General features: G+C 45.9%; 1 protein-coding gene across 1 annotated transcript in view; it reads right to left on the reverse strand.

Moving 5' to 3' along the window:
- The window catches only part of ADAMTS6 (ADAM metallopeptidase with thrombospondin type 1 motif 6), a 452024-nt gene that overhangs the window by 328479 nt on the left and 103782 nt on the right, over window positions 1-19763 (reverse strand). The window contains exons 5-7 of the mRNA XM_063963153.1: window positions 15785-15999; window positions 10768-10851; window positions 7595-7740 (exon numbers count right to left, since the gene is read on the reverse strand). Of these exons, the coding sequence (XP_063819223.1) occupies window positions 7595-7740; window positions 10768-10851; window positions 15785-15999 (445 nt within the window). The remainder of the gene's footprint in view (window positions 1-7594; window positions 7741-10767; window positions 10852-15784; window positions 16000-19763) is intronic.

A 19763-nucleotide genomic window follows, 5' to 3' on the forward strand; every position in this document is an offset into this window, starting at 1 on the left:
CCTCTCTTTCCTTAACACTCTCTCTCTCTCTCCCCCCAACACTCTCTCCTCTCTCTCAACACTCTCTTCTCTCTCTCCCCAACACTCTCTCCTATCTCTCTCCCCAACACTCTCTCCTCTCTCGCTTCCCCAACACTCTCTCTCCTCAACACTCTCTCTCCTCTCTCCCCAACACTCTCGCCAACACTCTCTCTCCCTAACACTCTCTTTCCTCTCTTAGTCTCTCTCTCCCTCTTTCCCTGACAATCTCCCTCTCACTTCCCACCTCCTCCCCACCATGGTGCTGCCTCCATTTTGTCCCTGTAGTATGGCCTCCTTCTCCCAGGGGGCACCAAATAAGGATTTATCTTGCACCCCCAGCCCATAAATGTTCTGACGCCCCTGCTCACCACTGTCGGTGTTTTTTGCACCGGGATCCCGGCGACAGTATTACGATAACTGGGATCCCATGCGCCGGGATATCATACTGATCCCTCTATTAGTACACCTCTTAATGCCCAGAGGGAAGGGCGATCCTGAGGCCATGGTTCCCCAGAGGTTTTCCCCCAAGGGGGTTTTTCCTCTCCTGAGTGCTGAAGGATGACTCTTCGTGAGTCCAGAGGTGTAGCTTTTATGCCATAATTAATCTCATGCCTGTCCCTGCAATGTATAAGAAGTAAAATAATTGCTAATGCGATCACTTTACTTCTGGGTTTAGACCCCGGCTGCGCTAGTTCACATGTGCATTTGTCAGACTGCATATGTGAGAGCAGACAGTAATGCAGAGGGATCCCAAGGATCCCTCTCCAGGGAAGAATTGCATAATGTAGCCCACGGGCTACAAACGCCATTTAGAAATGGCATTAGCTGCCGGGCCAAGCTAAAGGTGCATACACACAGCGTGTATGCACATCGATGATCGCTGACATCGCTGGGCTGTAAATCACTCAATGCATACACACCGAGCTATTTTCCCCCCTGCCCAGTGATGTCAGCGGGGGTGAGCGGCTTTCCATAGCAGGCGCTATGAAAAGCCGCTCACCCCGCCGTTCATGAAGCGGGAGCGCGCATCAGCGCTCACCGCTCATGGCTTGTGCAAACACACTGGGCGGCTTTGAGCTGAAAGCAGCTCAACACACCAAAAGTGACCTGCTTTCAGCTCAAAATCGCCCAGTGTGTATGGGCCTTTAGAAATGCTTTGCATTCTGGAGCTTGGTGAGTTTTGCAGTTTACCAACTGCCGTAGAATCTTTTTGTGGCTGCCTTTGTGATCGCAATAGGAGGAATGCACTAAATATCTCCAATATCCATTGCAGTCCCCAATACATACATTCAGGGCCTGTTTAATATTTGTGGGTAGTCTCCAAAACTGACTGTTTTGTGAGACGTGTCGCAACTATTATTTGTTAAATATTCTTCATAATAAACTTTTTATATATTAGCATAAACTAAAAATGTTTTTATGTATTCATTGACTGAGTCTCCGTTCTTTATTGCATGCTAAATTCACAGGTTATTACTCTACTGTCCTGCTGGTGCTCCTGACCTGCTGTATAGCAGCGAGACATATATTTTATATACAGCACTCTTGGGGAGATGTATCAAGCCTTGGAGAGAGATAAAGTGGAGATGTCCAAAGCAACCAATCATCTTCTGTCACTTATCTAGCACAGTACATGAAATGATACCTGTAGTTAGAAGCATCATTTGCTTTGGGCAAATACCCAACTTTATCTCTCTCTGCGGCTTGATACATCTCCCAGAAAATATCATGTCTCCTTTTCACTTTTCAACAAGTTAAATTAATAATTGACAGCTATAAGTGGGGCCCAACACAAATTGGGGGTTAGCAAATTGTTAGCATTAGCCACAATGGTAGTAAGCAAGGCCAATGCAGCATGGTAGGCAGTCACAGCACCAGCAGAAGGATCCTGTCACAGGAGGTGGAGATCACACTAGTGGGTGAGGTATTGCACTGGTAGGCAGTCACCGCACCAGCAGGAGGATCCTGTCACAGGAGGTGGAGATCACACCAGTGGGTGAGGTATTGCACTGGTAGGCAGTGCTCTATTGAAAATGTTCCTCCCAAGATGGTCGCCGCCTCAGAGGAGACAGTTACTAAAGATACTAGAGGAGGTCTCATAACTGTCATAACTGTCTACAGCCATTTTTGGAGGGTCGTTTTCAGTAATTTGAAAGCAGGCAGGCGCGAACAGCACTGCGGCCCCCGCCTGAACATTACAGTACTTGCATCTAGGTGAGGAGAGAGGCCACCGGCTCTGTCCTTCCAGCAGCGCAATCGGCCCCCAGCTCCAGCCAGCACAGACAGTATGATCAGGTCAGCAAGACAGAGGAGCTCAGAGAGCAGAGACACCCTGCCCCCGCTCACTGGCTGCCCCAACAGAAGGCCGGCACCCTACTGTGGTAATGGCACTACTGTATTTTCTCCTACATCTGTGTGGTGTGTGAGAGTGTGTGTACAGTGTGCTGCTGTGTGAGTGTGTAAAGTGTGCTGCTGTGTGACAGGGACACCACTGGGTTGCCAGAAGCGGGGCCCAGTGATATAAGAGGCCAGGCAGGTAAGCAGAGCAGCATCATGCTGCAGGTGAGATACTGGGCGGGAGGTGATGGAGTCGCTCCCCTGCTCGCTGTGTGTGCTGGGGGCCTTGCTGCTGGCCTGTGCCAGAGCCTCCACCTCAGCCTCAGTCTGCTGCCCCTGCTCCAGCCCACTCCTATCCTCACTCTCTGCTGATGTCCAGAGCCCGTTTCTGCCCGCGGTGCTGCTGCCGCTGGAGGGTGTCGGCTGCAGAGCCGGCCCCTGGTCATCCTATGGAGCTCGGACGAGGTGAGCTGCATCCCGGAGCGGGGGCCGGTGCCGGATGGATGCCTCTAACCTGGTCAGCGTTCTGGCTCAATTTCCTGCCAACGGACCACATAAGGACCCCTGGCCAGGGGCCGCAAAAGGATGCGGTAGGGGCCGCAAGTTTAACACTCCTGCTGTATAGTTATTAGCGACAGAAGGGGTTGGGGTAGGAAACAGGGACGGTCAGGAGATGCTGGTTTCAAAAAGGGGGGAAGCTGCAAGTGAAAGTAATTAAAACAGGTAATTGACGAGTGCCGCCAACAGCGCCCCCTAACCCGCAGCACTATGTGCAGTGCCCCCTCCACACACACCTAGTTACATCCCTCTTAAACAGACATGACCTGGTATCTGTATTAGCATCAGCGTCACACAAAGACAAAGCAACAGTATGTACAGTAATTTAACATTTTTAATGGTGTTTCAACTTGCGTAGCAACCAGGGTTGAACACAGCTTCAACCCATGTCGTAGTGCAGTGTGAACGGGTCAGCCTGGCCGATGTGACCCAGGTCCCATTCACACTATAGGAAGAGCTGGCGCTTGAAGATGATGTAATCCCCAAGCTCCGCCTCTGCAGTGATGTAAATGACCTGGCAACAAGCTGGGTCGGGGCCTGCCAGTCTGAAAGGGGTCTCAGCCGGGTCGTGCCTTGGATGTACCAGTGTACAAATCCCGGGTGCGACCCGGCATTTGTTGTATGAAAGGGGAATACTAGGGTGCTGTGCTAGAGGAGGACATTTATAACTCAAGAATAATGATAATACTAACAAAAATAATAATATAATTAATAATAGTTAATGTTCATAATGGGAGGTTATGCTAGCCAAATGTTATAACAATTTAATTGACCGCCAAACTGCACAGATCCAGCCAGTCATATACTATCCCAAAATACTGACTATAAAGCAATACATCCAAACGCACCTACAATTTAATTCAGCCAATGCTTTCACTCAGCTCTGTATCTGGGAGTCCAGGACTGGACTAACTAAAACTAATACTCGCATACAAGAGCCAGGAGCTCGGAGCAAAGACAAGGCTGGGGTAACTTGTCAAGAGCCTTCGCCAGCCATGGGCACCAATGAACAAACTTTGTAGGCTGCTGAATCCCTCAACAGTTGCCCCTAGCATGTGTCACCCAGGCCAATCAGACTTCATGATTGTGACCTCCCCTAAGCGCTAATAGAGGTCATCATCAGGCATAATTTTGTATTGTCCCTGATCAAATACCATGCAATCAGATTTTAATCCTTCTTATTGTGGTTGGTCAATTAGGTAAAAACAAAAACAAACAGTCAAACTAGTTGGCAAAAATGCCACCTTGTGCCAGAATAGGTAATTAAGAGCTGTCAGTATCAAGGAGTTCATCCATCTCTTCATTTAATTATTGAGTTGTTTTTTTCTCCCCTTAATTTGCTGTCACTCAGAATTTGTTGTAGGTGATATTACTGCAGTGGTGTTACACTGATAACATCTATACCGCAAACTTCTCCAAGTTATTTTTGCAGCTAAATTATAAAAACATATTCTATATAAACCTATATAATTTGGCCAAATTTTTTTTTTAATATATACATACATATATATATACAGTATATATATATATATATATATATACACACACACACACACACACACACACATACACACAAACACAAACAGATGTGTATATTTAAGGTTTTATATATATTCTCTTAGAATTATAGGAAAAGCACTCATGATTAAGTAATAAAACAGAATCCAGCTCTCCATTTCACCTGAAAATTATTTAGCTTACGCATGTTCTGCTCCTATAAAATTTTCAATAAAAAAATAGCAAGCATTTTTCATATGCAAAAATGCAGACTACTCAACTGGCCGCTGTCCAGGGTTTGGGAAATAAATTAGTGAATGTTATAACAGACATCCTATATTGGTGCCACAAAACACATTTCCTCAGTGAAACCTTTGAATGTTATGATTTGTATGACTCACAGTGAGATATAGTTTGTAGGAAGGTGAGTGACAAAAATCCTGCAGACATATTATTCATTCATATTCTCTCCACGTAAGTCATCATGCTGAGCCTCAATGAAAATATGGCAAAATAATTCAGAAGAATTTAATAATATGGAAAAAAGTGCCCGCTTTCGCTCCGTGCCTCAAACATTCATCTAGAAAACACTCTAGATTTTATTTATAAATACATTCCTTTATGACAGTAGAGGAAAAACTGTATTTTTACAGAGATCAGCAGCATTGTAACTACTGTAGGTGCATAACAGCTGTCTGGAAACCAGGCTAATAAAATAATCATAAATTACCAAACAGTACGCTATTTTACTAAAAACTAAATAAAGACAAAATAATTTTTAGCAATTACGCCTAGGTCCCGGTGTTTAGATTGTCGGGATGGGGGGCAGAGTGCAATGAAGCCCCTTACGGGGTCGGTGGCTCGCCACAGATTCTAATCACACTCTATGGGTGTCGTGGATACCCAGGAGTGGGTATAGTCTGTGTCAGTCGGGCTTGCGGGATTCCGGCGTCGATATAGTGACCGGCTTACATAGGTGACCAGAGACAGAGTGGAGTAAACAGCAGACGCATGACAACCCAAGGATATCTCAGGTGGATGCAGGACACACACATAGCAATACTAGCATTCTAGTTGTAGAACCTAAATGTACAGATGTGTCCTCATACACTATTGCTGCAGTGACACCGAATAACCCTTCTCGGCACGCCATGCCCTGTGCAACTGTTGGCGCCGATAAATTGCAATGTGATGTGGTAAATATGATTCAGCCTCAGTCGCACACAGGTGTATAAGGAGCGCAGATCAAATTAATTAGTGCAATCTCGTGAAGCGGTTTTGTCGTAACGCATTGTGATTTAAAGCACTTTCACACACCACAAAACGCTATACAACTCGGCGCAGCTCAATCGCACCAGGCATTTCGCTCCACAAGGAGTGTGGACGCTAGGTGTATGAGGACACAGCTGTATTGTTTGAAATTTAGGAGAGGGAGATGAACTACAGAGAGAGCTTTAATAACATCCATGATTTTCTATGATTTTAAGGAAAAAACACACAGTAAATTACGTGCTATTTACAAAGGATGTTTTAACTTGTGTACCTGATTGGGATAATTATAGTGCCTATAATAGCTGTACCAACGCACCAGAAACAGAGATAAGAACTTTCTAAGTCTCAGTGACAGAACAAAGGATTTGTGTCTGAACATTTACTTCTGCCTGTGAGAAAGTGACTGTAAATCCATAAAGCCATGGCTCGGAGTCCCTGGTATCCTATTAGCACATACAGAGGTATTAACGTTTATAGATGTACTTGCAACCACTGACAATAAAATGGTGCCTTGTGGGAAACCGCTAGACAGCCAGACTTGTGCGGATTCTCTTAACTTGATCCTATATAAGCAACACAGTGCATGAAAATATCTTGCATCAGGACTTTCTTTAGCTTAATACCAATGGGCAGTCCCACGATGACCGCGTCAATCTCCTGTGCACATACAGTTGTGTACACATACACATAGCCTAAATTCGCCATATGGCGTGAGACACGTGGCGTGACTGAGTCGCACAAGCTGTGTAGTGTGGCGAAGAGATACTCGCAGTGATGCACAACAGAACTTGCCTTGAGAAAAAGCTGCAGCCATTGCACCGTAGTGCTTCGTATACAGATTCAGACTCATTTACACACAATGTACTGTACAAATGTCGCTCATCAAACTGACCAGTGCCGTCTAGCTCAGTAGTTCTGCCTTCCGGTTGTTTTATATGTGCAAATAAAGATACACATTTTGAGCGAATAAGACACCGAGGGGTAAATGTACTAAAGCTTCTAAAAATGAAACGGTGATGTTGCCCATAGCAGCCAATCAGATTCTGTCTATCATTTCTCTATTGCATCCTAGAACATGATAGACAGAATCTGACTGGTTGCTATGGGCAACATCACCTCTTTTCATTTTTAGAAGCTGTAGTAAATTTACCCCTCAGTGTGGCCACGTCGCCCGGGACCTGGCGCCCCCGAGAAGGGCTGTTTGGCACGACAGAAGCCACAGTGTATATATTTCAGGGGCGTTTCTAGAGAGGAGGTGGCCTGTGTGCAGGCTCCGCCTAGGCCCCCCTCCTCCATAGCCGGCAGTGCTTAGCTCTGGGCACTAGTGTCCCTAGCGCCGTCCCAGAGTCTACAGCGCATGAGCAGATCTCCGGGAAAATGGCGCGGAGGGCCACTTTCCCAGTGATTTCTGCAGCGCTGCTGCTGCGCCACAGGACTCCGGAGGGTAAGTATTAAAAATAATGGGCGCAGGGTGTGCGGTGTACACTGCACCCATTATAAATACACCAGTGATATATTCATTTAAAGCCCGTCCTGACCGCATCCATCCTGCTCTGACCCACGCTTACAGTTATGAGCACAGGAACGCACAGCAGGAGAGTTGCATTAGCTAAATGAAAGACCAGTATAAATGTAAATGCTTTTTGGCTCAAAACCAACTAGAAAGAATAATAAAAGATTAAAAAAAAAAAAAAATAATACAGATTTTTCCATTACTTTCCTTTAGAAACTTGTTGCTCATAACATAATAGTACATCTGTGTCTTTGACTATTTTAAATGAAGGCAAACAGCTTTAAAATGCTAGATTATTTATCCTTCTAGAAAAGTCATCATGCGGCCTAATATATCACAGACACAATAGATGAAGCATCGCACAGCCAATCGGATAAGCAGCAGACCGGCTCCTACCTGGTGATGAGAACTGCATTGTCGTGGTGAGCGATGCCATTCTCTGGAATGGTGTTTCCGTCACTCTGGTGTGAGAGAATAGATTTCTGCCACTTACAGAAGCTGTCCAGGGACTTGTCCGCATGGTGGTTTATCTCCAAGTTTGGCTGCAATACAACAAGCATACCAGGAATGTTCCAAGCAAATTACTAAGGTCAGTTGCTAAGCCTTTTGAAGACTAAAATGAGACTATAATTAGAAGCAGTGGTTTCTAGGAATAATCTCTCCTTGCCAATATTTATCTCTATAAAATCTGACCCAGAGTTCAGCCAGCGTATTACTGAACAGACATGTTGTGTGTTCCAAATGGAATTGTGATTATGTCAATACAACAATTTCCCATTATCAGCTAAGGAACATTTAACACATCGATAAATCCGTAATACGTCTACTGACAGAAGCTGTATAAATAGCAAGTGACATTCACCATGCAATCATCTGCAAAGAAAAATAATAGCATTTTATGAAGAGCCCATTAGAGAATGCATGCTAGAAATAAAACCAGAGAGCAGAATAACAGATATCCTACCCAGCAAGAGTTGTTCTCAGGGAAACGATCACTTATTAGATACTGCAGGTCAGAAGGGGACTCCCAATTCAGCCACAGGTGAGTCAGCTGACCACCTATAGCTGAGCTTGTGGAGACTGAATTGGCAGGCAATTACGTTCCTCATTTACCAAAGACCAGCATTGTAAATCTGTTCAGGCAATGAATTTCACACAGTGGCCCAAAATAATTAATCATAGTCTTAGTTTGGCCAAGTTAAACCTTGAATTGTGTTTCTAAGTAGTTAGGCTTACCATACTATCCCTTTAACCACTTGCCTAGCAGCAGGTGCCTTATCTGATCTGGTCGCACAGGATGCAATCATTCAGATACACAGTGTGTGCAGCTGCAGGGAAGAGAAACTTCCCGCAGCTGCCGCTCTCAGAGGGACCTTGCGGGCCCTCTGCATCCATGCACTCTACCCCAGTGTCTGCTGTGCTGTCGATCACTGATCAGTCAGCATGGCGTGACCACCACTAGCAGCTACAGACAATAGCAGCCGCTGGGGAAGTGTAAATTAACCCCCTCACCACCACCACCCCCCAGCTACCCCAGTGTGTACCCGGTGGCTGCGCAGCAGTGAAAAGGAAAGTTGCGATTGTGGCGAAGATCTGATGATGGCGAACTGATGTTCTGATATTTGAAGAAAAAAAAATTGGTTTTACAAAGGCCGTCCAGCATCTGTGAGACCGCCTCCTGATGTGTCCGCAATTAGATTGCGGATGTATTGGAACTAAGGTTGACCCCTGGCAGGGGGGTCATCCCCCATTTTTTTGATTGGAGCGGCTGCGTATGACGTCACGTGGCCCCCCTGAAAACGGTCCCAGCGCACCCCCGTTCAGGATGCCCCACCTCCCAGAGGCCGCCACTGTCAATCACACTGCCGTCCTGGAAGCAGCCACAATGTGTAAAGTTGCGCATCTGCACAAGCTGCAACTGACCGTGCGACTGCATCCAGGTCTGAATTAGGCCCCTGGTCAGGACTTTTATTAATGACCTCAAAAAGGAAGGACTGCTAACCACAACACAAACCATGCTTTCAAGAGTGGCAGACACATTTACTACTGTTTTTGGGTTCCAAATGCAGTAGAAGAGTAAGTTATATATTTATTCTTTTAATGGATAACAGTGTCTCAAATCCAGGAAACACTCAAACTTGTCCAAAATATGGTTCCTATGTTCCCTGCTAGTTTAGCGTTAACCACGGTTTTGCCCATGTCCTTTTTTAACATGATGGGGTAAATGCAATATCCTGCGAGATGCAGGCAGCTGCAGGGTGCGGACTAATAGCCAAAATGATTTAATGCGCCAATTATTTAAAAGGAAGAACTACAAGAAACACTGACCACACCGGCGCTGTCAAATAAAAGCGGTTGTTCAATGGAGAGCGTCAAACTCTAAATAAGTAGGCAAAAGGAGAACTGCACTAACTAACAAAAACTCAATAAAATAATCCAGTTCTTATTGGTTAATATTTACAGCATTATAATACAAACTTGGTCAATATAAATATTTTTAATGTTAAAAATAAAGGGCCTAATTCAGACCCGATCGCAGCTGTGTATTTTCGCACAGCGGGCGATCAGGTCTGAACTGCGCATGCGCTGGGGCCGCAGTGTGCCAGCGCATGCCAGAGAGCCGATGGCCATCTTAGCCCAGCGATCGCATTTGCCTGATTGACAGGCAGAGACGGTCGCTGGGCAGGAGAGGGCGGGCCAGCGGCATTTGCCCGCCGTTTTGGGGGCGCGGTTTGGGCAGCGCAGGCGTGCCCGGACCGTGCGGGGCGTGGCGGCTGCGTAACATCACACGCAGCTGCTGCGACCCAGGAAGTGACGAGTAGCTCCTCGCCAGCGCGCAGAAGCTGTGCTGGTAGGGAGCTACTCCTCAGGAACAAAAGCATCGCCGCCGTGTGATGCTTTTGTACCTGTGTGTGTGTGTGGGGGGGGGCAGAGCCAAACATGCGAGGTGGACTAGCCCTGTGCTGAGCGTCCCCCCCGCATGTCTGTGAAACTGATCGTAGATGTGCTAAATTTAGCACATCTACGATCAGGTCTGAATCAGGCCCAAAGTTACATACATAATCAATATAATCATCGTCACAAATTAATTAAAGTACCGTTAATATTAACCAATAAAAATTGGATTATGTTATTGAGTTATAAATGGAAGAACTAACCTGGTTTTGCCATAAATCTAGTGGCTAAATTGGTGACTTCTCGCAGCTGTCTGCAACTTTTATCGTTACCAAGATATGTTTATTTTTCTAGAATTCAGACACCTGAGGGTAAACTGTATTTACTAAAGTGCGGGTTTACAGAAGTGAAGGTGTTGTCCATAACAACCAATCAGATTCTAACTATTAACTTCTAAAAGGTGCTAGATAAATGACAAGTATAATCTAATTGGTTGCTATGGGCAACATGTCCACTTCTATAAACCTGCACTTTAATTAATATACCCCCTGGATTAACAATATTAATATGTCAATGAAGCACTATTTAATTGGAGCCAAGTACCTGGAGACAGATAAATAGACAGACAGATAGACACTTAGATTGAATTTAAGTATTTAAATGCCATCTCTCACCTGATCTTCTGTGAGGACAATCAGACGGGTCACTATGATATTCACAACGTTTCCTAGGCTGGAATCACGGTAAAGTTTGGCAACCTGACCTCCAGAAAAGAAGAAAACACACAAAGTCAGACAATGAAACAACGGAGCCACTGATTATTGTTTAGGAGAGAAATACAATTTTCCAAGCAACTTGCAGATAGCTAGAGGTGAGGTTGAAAGGTACAGTAGTACCATGGGCCTAATTCAGCATGGGTTGTAGTTGTGCGAAAAATCGCATGCGCAAGGACTTAGATTGTGATTGCATGCCATCGCAGTCTAAGTGCCGGCATGGGGCGTTCACAGGGCAGCATTGCAGCATTTTCTGGGCATCAACGCGGCATTGGGGGGGAATGGACCGAACAACGGAGGCGTGTCTGGACTGTTTGCTGGAGGGGGGGGGGGGGGGGGGCACGGCGGCTGCATGACGTCACACGCAGCCGCTGCCACCCAAAACATGGCAGCCTGGCGACTGCATTCGCAAGGCTACGAAGGCAGGGGGCTACCCTAAAGATGCGAGCGCTTCGCTGTTTAGTGAAGCGCTCGCATTTTAGCAGGGGATGGGGGATCCAGCATGCAATGCGGCCTTGCCCTGTGCATGATAGTGGAAGGAGTTGTAGTTTTGCGATTTTTTGCAATACTACTATTCATGCAGAATTAGGCCCTAAGGGTTGAACGCAAATGTATTAGCAAAGTAACCGCAAATCTACACACAAAAAAAAAAACACGCCCATAGTGCAACCTAACAAAAATAACATCCAAATACACAAAAGAGGAGTCACACTGAATGATGCACTTACCAACATAAGCTAAACAAAGGAATAAACCTAAAATTCAGAATGAATGTACCTGGGTCCTGGGCGGTGCATACGCATATATGCAGATAGTCAAGCACAAAGTACAGAAAAAGTCCACGCAGATTCCGCGTGGCTCAATACCTACCCACAATCTGCATGGACTTTTTCTGGACTTTTTGCCTGGCTATCTGCAGATATGCACCGCCCAGGACCCAGGTACATTCATTCTGAATTTTAGGTGTATGCCTGTTTAGCTTGTGTTGGTACCGTAAGTGCATCATTCAGGGTGACCCCTCTTTTGTGTATTTGGATTTTTTTATTATTAGTTTGCACTGTGGACGTGTTTTGTTTTGTTTTTTTGTAGATTTGCGGTTACTTTACACATTTGCTCTTGCTAATACATTTGCGTTCAACCTTGAATTAGGCCCTAAGAGGGTCATTCCGAGTTGATCGCTAGCTGTTTTCGTTCGCAGCGCAGCGATTAGGCATAAAAGCGGCACTTCTGCGCATGCGTATGCGGCGCAATGCGCATGTGCGACGTACTTTCACAACAGCAGAAGTAGTTTCACACAAGGTCTAGCGATGCTTTTCAGTCGCACTGCTGGCCGCTGAGTGATTGACAGGAAGTGGGCGTTTCTGGGAGGTAAGTGACCGTTTTCTGGGAGTGTGCTGAAAAATGCAAGTGTGTCAGATACAAACGCAGGCGTGCCTGGGAAAACACAGGCGTGGCTGGCCGAACGCAGGGCGTGTTTGTGACGTCAAAACAGGAACTAAATAGTCTGAAGTGATCGCAAGCTAGGAGTAAGTCTGGAGCTACTCAGAAACTGCTCGAAAATATTTTGGAGCCGCTGTGCGATCCTTTCGTTCGCACTTCTGCTAAGCTAAGATACACTCCCAGAGGGCGGCGGCTTAGCGTCTGCACGGCTGCTAAAAGCAGCTAGCGAGCGAACAACTCGGAATGAGGGCCTAAGTGCGCAGTTGTCAGCATACTTAGCAGAAATACAGTACAAACAAATAAACATAAAGACAGTTGCAATTAAAACAGAAAAGGATTTCTACAGAGATTACAGGCAGAATGGAGAAGCCACAAGGAAGCACTTCATGATCTTACTTCCTTTCATCACTTGCTAGATGACAGTCAGTGGTTGCAGACTATACCTTCCTGACTTTGATGGCACAAAACAAGAACACCTGCACAGGGCAGGAAGCTCCTTCCATGTGGAGGTAACTCTAGCAAGCATGATAAATGACGGGGTGACCTCAGTGTTTCCCCAGCCACTAGAGCAGCACAATGAAGGAAGTATTCAGGATGATAAAAGGAAAGCAACAGGTAATTGACACTTGTAAAAACTAACAGAGGAGTCAGTGTATTGTGCAGAACTAGCTCTTGCTGATCAGATCTGGCAGGCACTTGATGTTACAAGCCACAAAGTGCTGTTACAGATAACATCAGCTACTTAACTGGAAACCTTCCAAATCTTCTTTTCGTATTTCTTAAAAAAAACCTTATATACTTATATTCTAAGCAAACTTTTTATAAAAGGGAGTGTATGTTTGCATTGGGCTTTGGCTCTATGTTATACAGACAATATATCATATTTAAGACTCTATATTGGCCTATGTACATAAACAAAATACATTGTTTAATGCATCAGTCTTTGGTCTTTAAATCAGCACCATAACATAGTTTATATTAGTGGTAGGCATTCCTAGGGGATGCAGTTAAAATACCGGTTGTCGGGATACCGGCGTTAAGGCATACTTGCCTACCCTCCCGGAATGGCCGGGAGGCTCCCGAAAATCGGGTGACCCTCCCGGCCCCCCGGAAAGGTGGGCAAGCCTCCTGCTTTCCCCCTCGGCCGCCCGCAGCAGAGAACAAGTGGGCGGCCCGAGGGGGTCCGATGATGCGATTCGCGCTGAATCGCGTCATCGTAGCTCCGCCCCCGCTATGCAGCGCCTCGTTTCTCGGCACAGCACAGCGGGGGGGTGGAGTCACGATGACGCGACCCTGATGAAACGCCCCCGGACCGCCCATCCTGCTGCCGGCCACGCCTCCATACCGCCCGTCCTGCTGCCGGCCACGCCCCCATACACCTACAACGCTGCCTCCTCCCGGAGGAGGAGGCAGCAAAGTAGGTAAGTATGCGTTAAGGAGACCGACGCAGGAATCCCGACAGCCGGTGTAATACCGCAGGACGGAATCCCGATCTCCGCAGGGTATCCACACTCGGTTGGTGGGTCCACACCACCAACCGACTGAGAATATAACCTGCGGCGAGTGAAGCGAGCCACCGGGCCCGAATCGTGGCGAGGGGACTCGCTGCTGGGATTCAGACAGACGGGATGCCGTTGTTGGTATACTGACAGTTGAAATCCCATCTGCTGGTACAACATATGGTTTCCATTCCTAGGGATTACCGCACACAAGGTGTCCCTCCAGAACGTTTTAAGTGCACCCGTGGGATCAGGACCTCTCCTGTTAGGTGAGGTTCTCCTCCCTTCCGACTCCACCTACTTCCTTCACAGAGGAGACCATTTTGCAACTCTAGACACTCTCTAAACTTAAGAACCCAAGCCTGGCCTGCATCTCCAGCAAAGCCTGGGCTTCTGGTGACTCAGGGGTAAATTTACTAAAGCTTCTAAAAATGAATAGCAAGCAATCAGTCGGTCTATCAATTTCTAGGATGCAATAGAAAAAAATGATCGACCCCTCAGTGAGCACTGCCACCATCTGTCCTGCTCGCAGTTCAACAACAGTACAACATTATGAAGCATATTTCTGTTTCTAGACTTCAAATGATCTCCTTACAGTTGTGTCTTCATACATCATTGCTGCACATGTGCCAAACAACCCCTCTCAGCACACCAGGTCACTTGAGACTCTGCTAGCATCGGGTGTCTTTTTTGCCCAACATGCGTCATTGCGACACAATGTGACTAGGATGTACCAGGAGACTGTGCTGATCCATTTGATATGCGACGGATACTCTGAATCTGTATACGTGCTACAATGTAGCAGCTGCAGCTGTTTTCCTATACAAGCTCCGTATACAGACTCAGTCACACACAATATATAAATTTTGCATATCAAATTAATCAGCGCAGTCTCTTGGTGCGTCCTAGACACATCGCGTTGTGACTAAGACACATTTTCGGCAACAAAAGACGCCAGACGCTAGCAGAGTTGTCCAGAACCTGGTGGCTCACTCACGCCACGCATCCCACGCTGTGTGTTGTATTGAGGCCAGATGCATGAGGACAAATCTGTAACCTGAGCAAACTAGCTTCAAAATATCTTTAGTACCCATCTATTATTACTGTATATGCATGTACTGTATATGTTGTAATGCTTGCAATGTTGAACGCCTGGCACCCAAAGAGAAAAACAGTGTCTATCTCTTGTATATATAATGCTGTGAGATATTGTAGTTTTAGATGAATACTAATAACAAACAATGTACTTCTTCTACAAATTGCTTCAAAGTGATTACATGATGCAACATCCTTTTTTAGCTGCAGCCATTTTTTTATTTACCTGATAGTGATTTTCTATCTAGTGTACAATACAGCACTACCTCAGGTTGTCAGAGGTACTGCAGCATATAATAGAGCTATTTCTATCTAGTGTACAATACAGCACTACCTCAGGTTGTCAGAGGTACTGCAGCATATAATAGAGCTATTTCTATCTAGTGTACAATACAGCACTACCTCAGGTTGTCAGAGGTACTGCAGCATATAATAGAGCTATTTCTATCTAGTGTACAATACAGCACTACCTCAGGTTGTCAGAGGTACTGCAGCATATAACAGAGCTATTTCTATCTAGTGTACAATACAGCACTACCTCAGGTTGTCAGAGGTACTGCAGCATATAATAGAGCTAGCACTTCCAATAAAGTAACTATAAAAGAAAATGCATAACAAACAAAGAGGCATTGGGGAAAATATTTCAGACTATGAGGTCTATTTACTAAGCCTTGGACGGAGATAAAGTCCCCGGAGATAAAGTACCAGCCAATCAGCTCCTACCTGCCATGTCACAGGCTGGGTTTGAAAAATGACTTTATCTCCAGTGACTTTATCTCCATCCAAGGATTAGTAAATGTCCCCTTATGGCTATTCTTGGGGTGATTATCAGAACAGTGCAGTTAGTTTTAGAATTTAAACAGTGATGAAGGGGTCAAACTTACAATATTCATTACGCTCAGTATGTAGTGTTCAATATCTTTGCGTCCATGATATCCCACCATCATTTTGTCAGCCACTACTAGTGTTTCCACGAACCGTTCAATGCTGACCGATCTCCTCTGCCGGCGCGGACCATTATCTGTGTCGTTATCTGATGGCACCGTAGGTTTAGACAATGTATAGTTTAACCACCAAGGCTTGTGGTTTCCAGTGAGATCTTCTAGGAAAAATGGATTAGTATGAGATGTACTATCATGCACTCTAATTGCTGCCTGTTAGGAATTCAGTTTGATTTGGAAAAGAAAAACAAATTTAGGGGTCTATGTACTAAAGCCTCGGAGAGAAATAAAGTGAACGGAGATAAAGTATCAGCCAACCAGCTCCTAACTGCCATTTTTTTTAACACGGCCTGTGACATGGAAGTTAGGAGCTGATTGGCTGGTACTTTATCTCCCTACACTTTTACTCTGTCCAAGGCTTAGTACATAGACCCCTCAGTCTTCAATCTCCCCTTTTTTGGTAATAATTCTAGCAGGACCACTATATGCCCTTACTATCCCAGGATGATCCAGGTATTAACAATGCGAATATTCTTACTTATATTGCACCTGGAGCATGGGGTGGTATTTGTCTGATACAGATGTGTGAGCCCAACGTAGTGAGAACATTACATACTCTAGCAATGACTTCTACATTTACACTATAAATCCAGATCCAATTCAAATACAGTAAAAAAGTCCAACTGTAAAAAACTGTATACGGAATAAAAAACTATATACAGAAAGTCATAACATAAACCATTGTATCATTGCAATAACATATAAGGGGAATATTAGACAAGTTTCCAGCATGGTGCATACCAGGGGTGGACAATTCTTTCAGCTAGGGAGCCGCTTATCAGATTGTGTGGAACATGTACATGAGGTGCGTTGGAAGTGGACGTCTACTGTGATCACCGACGTGCGTATTTAGGACCAACCAGATGCAGTTGACAGATACGCTGACAGGGTTCCGAGTGGGAGACTCGTGCAGAGTTGTATACATTGAGTACATTTATGGACATGCTGAGCCCGTGCCAATCCCAAGACTGTCAATTTAACCCATTTAGCGAGTAGAAATGTTGAGCTTTGAAATCTGAATGTAAAGATAAGAGTCTGGGTAACTGCAACCTATGTGAAACCCAGGGCCAGACTGACCTGGCAAATTCCAGAAGAGCTGATGGGCCGGTCTGGTCAACAGAGAGCCGAGTAGGCCGCATGCAGCGCAGCTTCCGGCTCTCTGGTTCGTCCCCCACCGCCGCCCGTAGTGACCCGTTGCTAAGCAATATGGGGGTGTGCCATGAGTCCACGGCCCCCTGACTCGCGACACCCTCACCTTAGTCATTACAGCTCAACCCCGTTATCTTCGCGTGCCCCGTTGCTGAGCAATATGTGGGGCGTGTCGCGAGTCCATGCCCCCTGACTCGCGCCACGCCCCCATTAGCAGTGTCCGTGCACCCACATTTCATGTGCGCGCACACGGATGCCAGGGCTCAAAACGAGGTCCCAGTCCGTCCCTGGTGACACCCCATGTGTAGTAAGAGGGTCAAGGGTCATAAAGACTGACCCAATGTTGGGATATAATCTGCATCGCCACATGTCTGTCAGCCCCTCCCCTTTAGAATGTAAGATCTCATGAGCAGGGCCCTCTTTCCTCATGTGCTTTCCTTCCCTTACTTATCCTATCTTCTACTGCACACTTCCTACAATGACACCTAACCCTTTGGTTTCTGCCGCCCTGATCCATATTTGAGTTTTATGACCACTGATGCAGCAATGTTTACATACCATGTAGTTGTCCTGCATTGTCTTGTGCTGAAAAGCTGGACACCAAAACTAAACTTTAACCCAAACATAGCCTAGATACACAAGAGAGACTAAGGCTGGCAATACAGCCAATAGACAAGAAGGCACATAGCCAAACCGATAGTTGGAGAGCCTCTATGCATTATACGATGTACAGAGGCAATCTCCATTCACAGCCTGAAGTTGGCGGACCAATGGTTGAGTAGATTTGAACCAAACCAGGCTGTGAACGCTCTTCCTTCAGTACTACAGACAGAACGATAACCATTCAAACCGGTTGCTCGGTCGGCTGGTCTGAACTATTATTGTGCAAAATACAGTGCATCCGGAAAGTATTCAGAGTGCTTCACTTTTTCCACATTTTGTTATGTTACAGCCTTATTCCAAAATGGAATAAAATCATTTTTGGCTTCAAAATTCTACACAAAATATCCCATAATGACAACGTGAAAAAAGTTTTTTTGAGATTTTGACAAATTTATTAAAAATAAAAAAACTAAGAAATCATATGTACATAAGTATTCACAGCCTTTGCCATGAAGATCAAAATTGAGGTCAGGTGCACTCTGTTTCCACTGATCATCCTTGAGATGTTCCTACAACTTAATTGGAGTCCACCTGTGGTAAATTCAGTTGATTGGACATGATTTGGAAAGGCACACACCTGTCTTTATGGGTGGTCTTCAGTTCGCCGGCTGTTGGGATCCCGGCGCACAGTATACCGGTGCCGGAATCCCGACACCCGGTATACCGACACGTTTTCTCCCTCTTGGGGGTCCACGACCCCCTGGAGGGAGAATAGATAGCGTGGCGCGCGTAGTGCGCAACTGTCCCCGCAGCGTGGCGAGCGCAGTGATCCCGCAAGGAGCTCATTTGCGCTCGCCCAGCTGTCGGTATGCTGGCGTTCGGAATTCTGGCACCGGTATGCTGGCCGCCGGCATATCATACTACACCCGTCTATATAAGGTCCCACACTTGACAGTCCATATCTGAGCACAAACCAAGCATGAAGTCAAAAGCACTGTCTGTAGACCTCTGAGACAGGATTGTCTGGAGGCATAAATCCGGGGAATGGTACAGAAAAATATCTGCTACTTTGAAGGTCCCAATGAGCACAGTGGCCTCCATCACCCGTAAATGGAAGAAGTTCGGAACCACCAGGACTCTTCCTAGAGCTGGCCAGCTGTCTAAACTGAGCGATCGGGGGAGAAGGGCCCTAGTCAGGGAGGTGACCAAGAACAGATGGTCACTCTGTCAGAGCTACAGCATTCCTCTGTGGAGAGAGGAGAACCTTCCAGAAGGATAACCATCTCTGCAGCAATCCACCAATCAGGCCTGTATGGTAGAGTGGCCAGACGGAAGCCACTCCTTAGTAAAAAGCACATGGCAGCCTGCCTGGTGTGTGCTAAAATGCACTTGAGGGACTCTCAGACCATGAGAAACAACATTCTCTGGTCTGATGAGACAAAGCTTTAACTCTTTGCGTGAATGCCAGGCGTCATGTTTGGAGGAAACCAGGCACCGCTCATCACCAGGCCAATACCATCCCTACAGTGAAATATATGGTGGTGTCAGCATCATGCTGTGGGGATGTTTTTTAGCGGCAGGTACTGGGAGACTAGTCAGAATAGAGGGAAAGATGAATGCAGCAATACACAGAGACATCCTGGATGAAAACCTGCTCCAGAGCGCTCTTGACCTCAGACTGGGGTGATGGTTCATCTTTCAGGAGGACAACGACCCTAAGCACACAGCCAAGGTATCAAAGGAGTGCTTCAGGACAACTCTGTGAATGTCCTTGAGTGGCCCAGCCATAGCCCAGACTTGAATCCGATTGAACATCTCTGGAGAGATCTGAAAATGTTTGTGCACCGACGCTTCCCATCCAACCTGATGGAGCTTGAGAGGTGCTGCAAAGAGGAATGGGAGAAACTGCCCAAAGATAGGTGTGCCAAGCTTGTGGCATCATATTCAAAAAGACTTGAGGCGGTAATAGCTGCCAACGGTGCATCAACAAAGTATTGAGCAAAGGCTGTGAATACTTATGTACATTTGATTTCCTAGTTTTTTATTTGTAATAAATTTGCAAAAATCTCAAAAAAACATCTTTCACGTTGTCATTATGGGGTACTGTGTG

This window comes from Pseudophryne corroboree, chromosome 1 (genome assembly GCF_028390025.1).
Source record: "Pseudophryne corroboree isolate aPseCor3 chromosome 1, aPseCor3.hap2, whole genome shotgun sequence".
NCBI classification, from domain to species: domain Eukaryota; kingdom Metazoa; phylum Chordata; class Amphibia; order Anura; family Myobatrachidae; genus Pseudophryne; species Pseudophryne corroboree.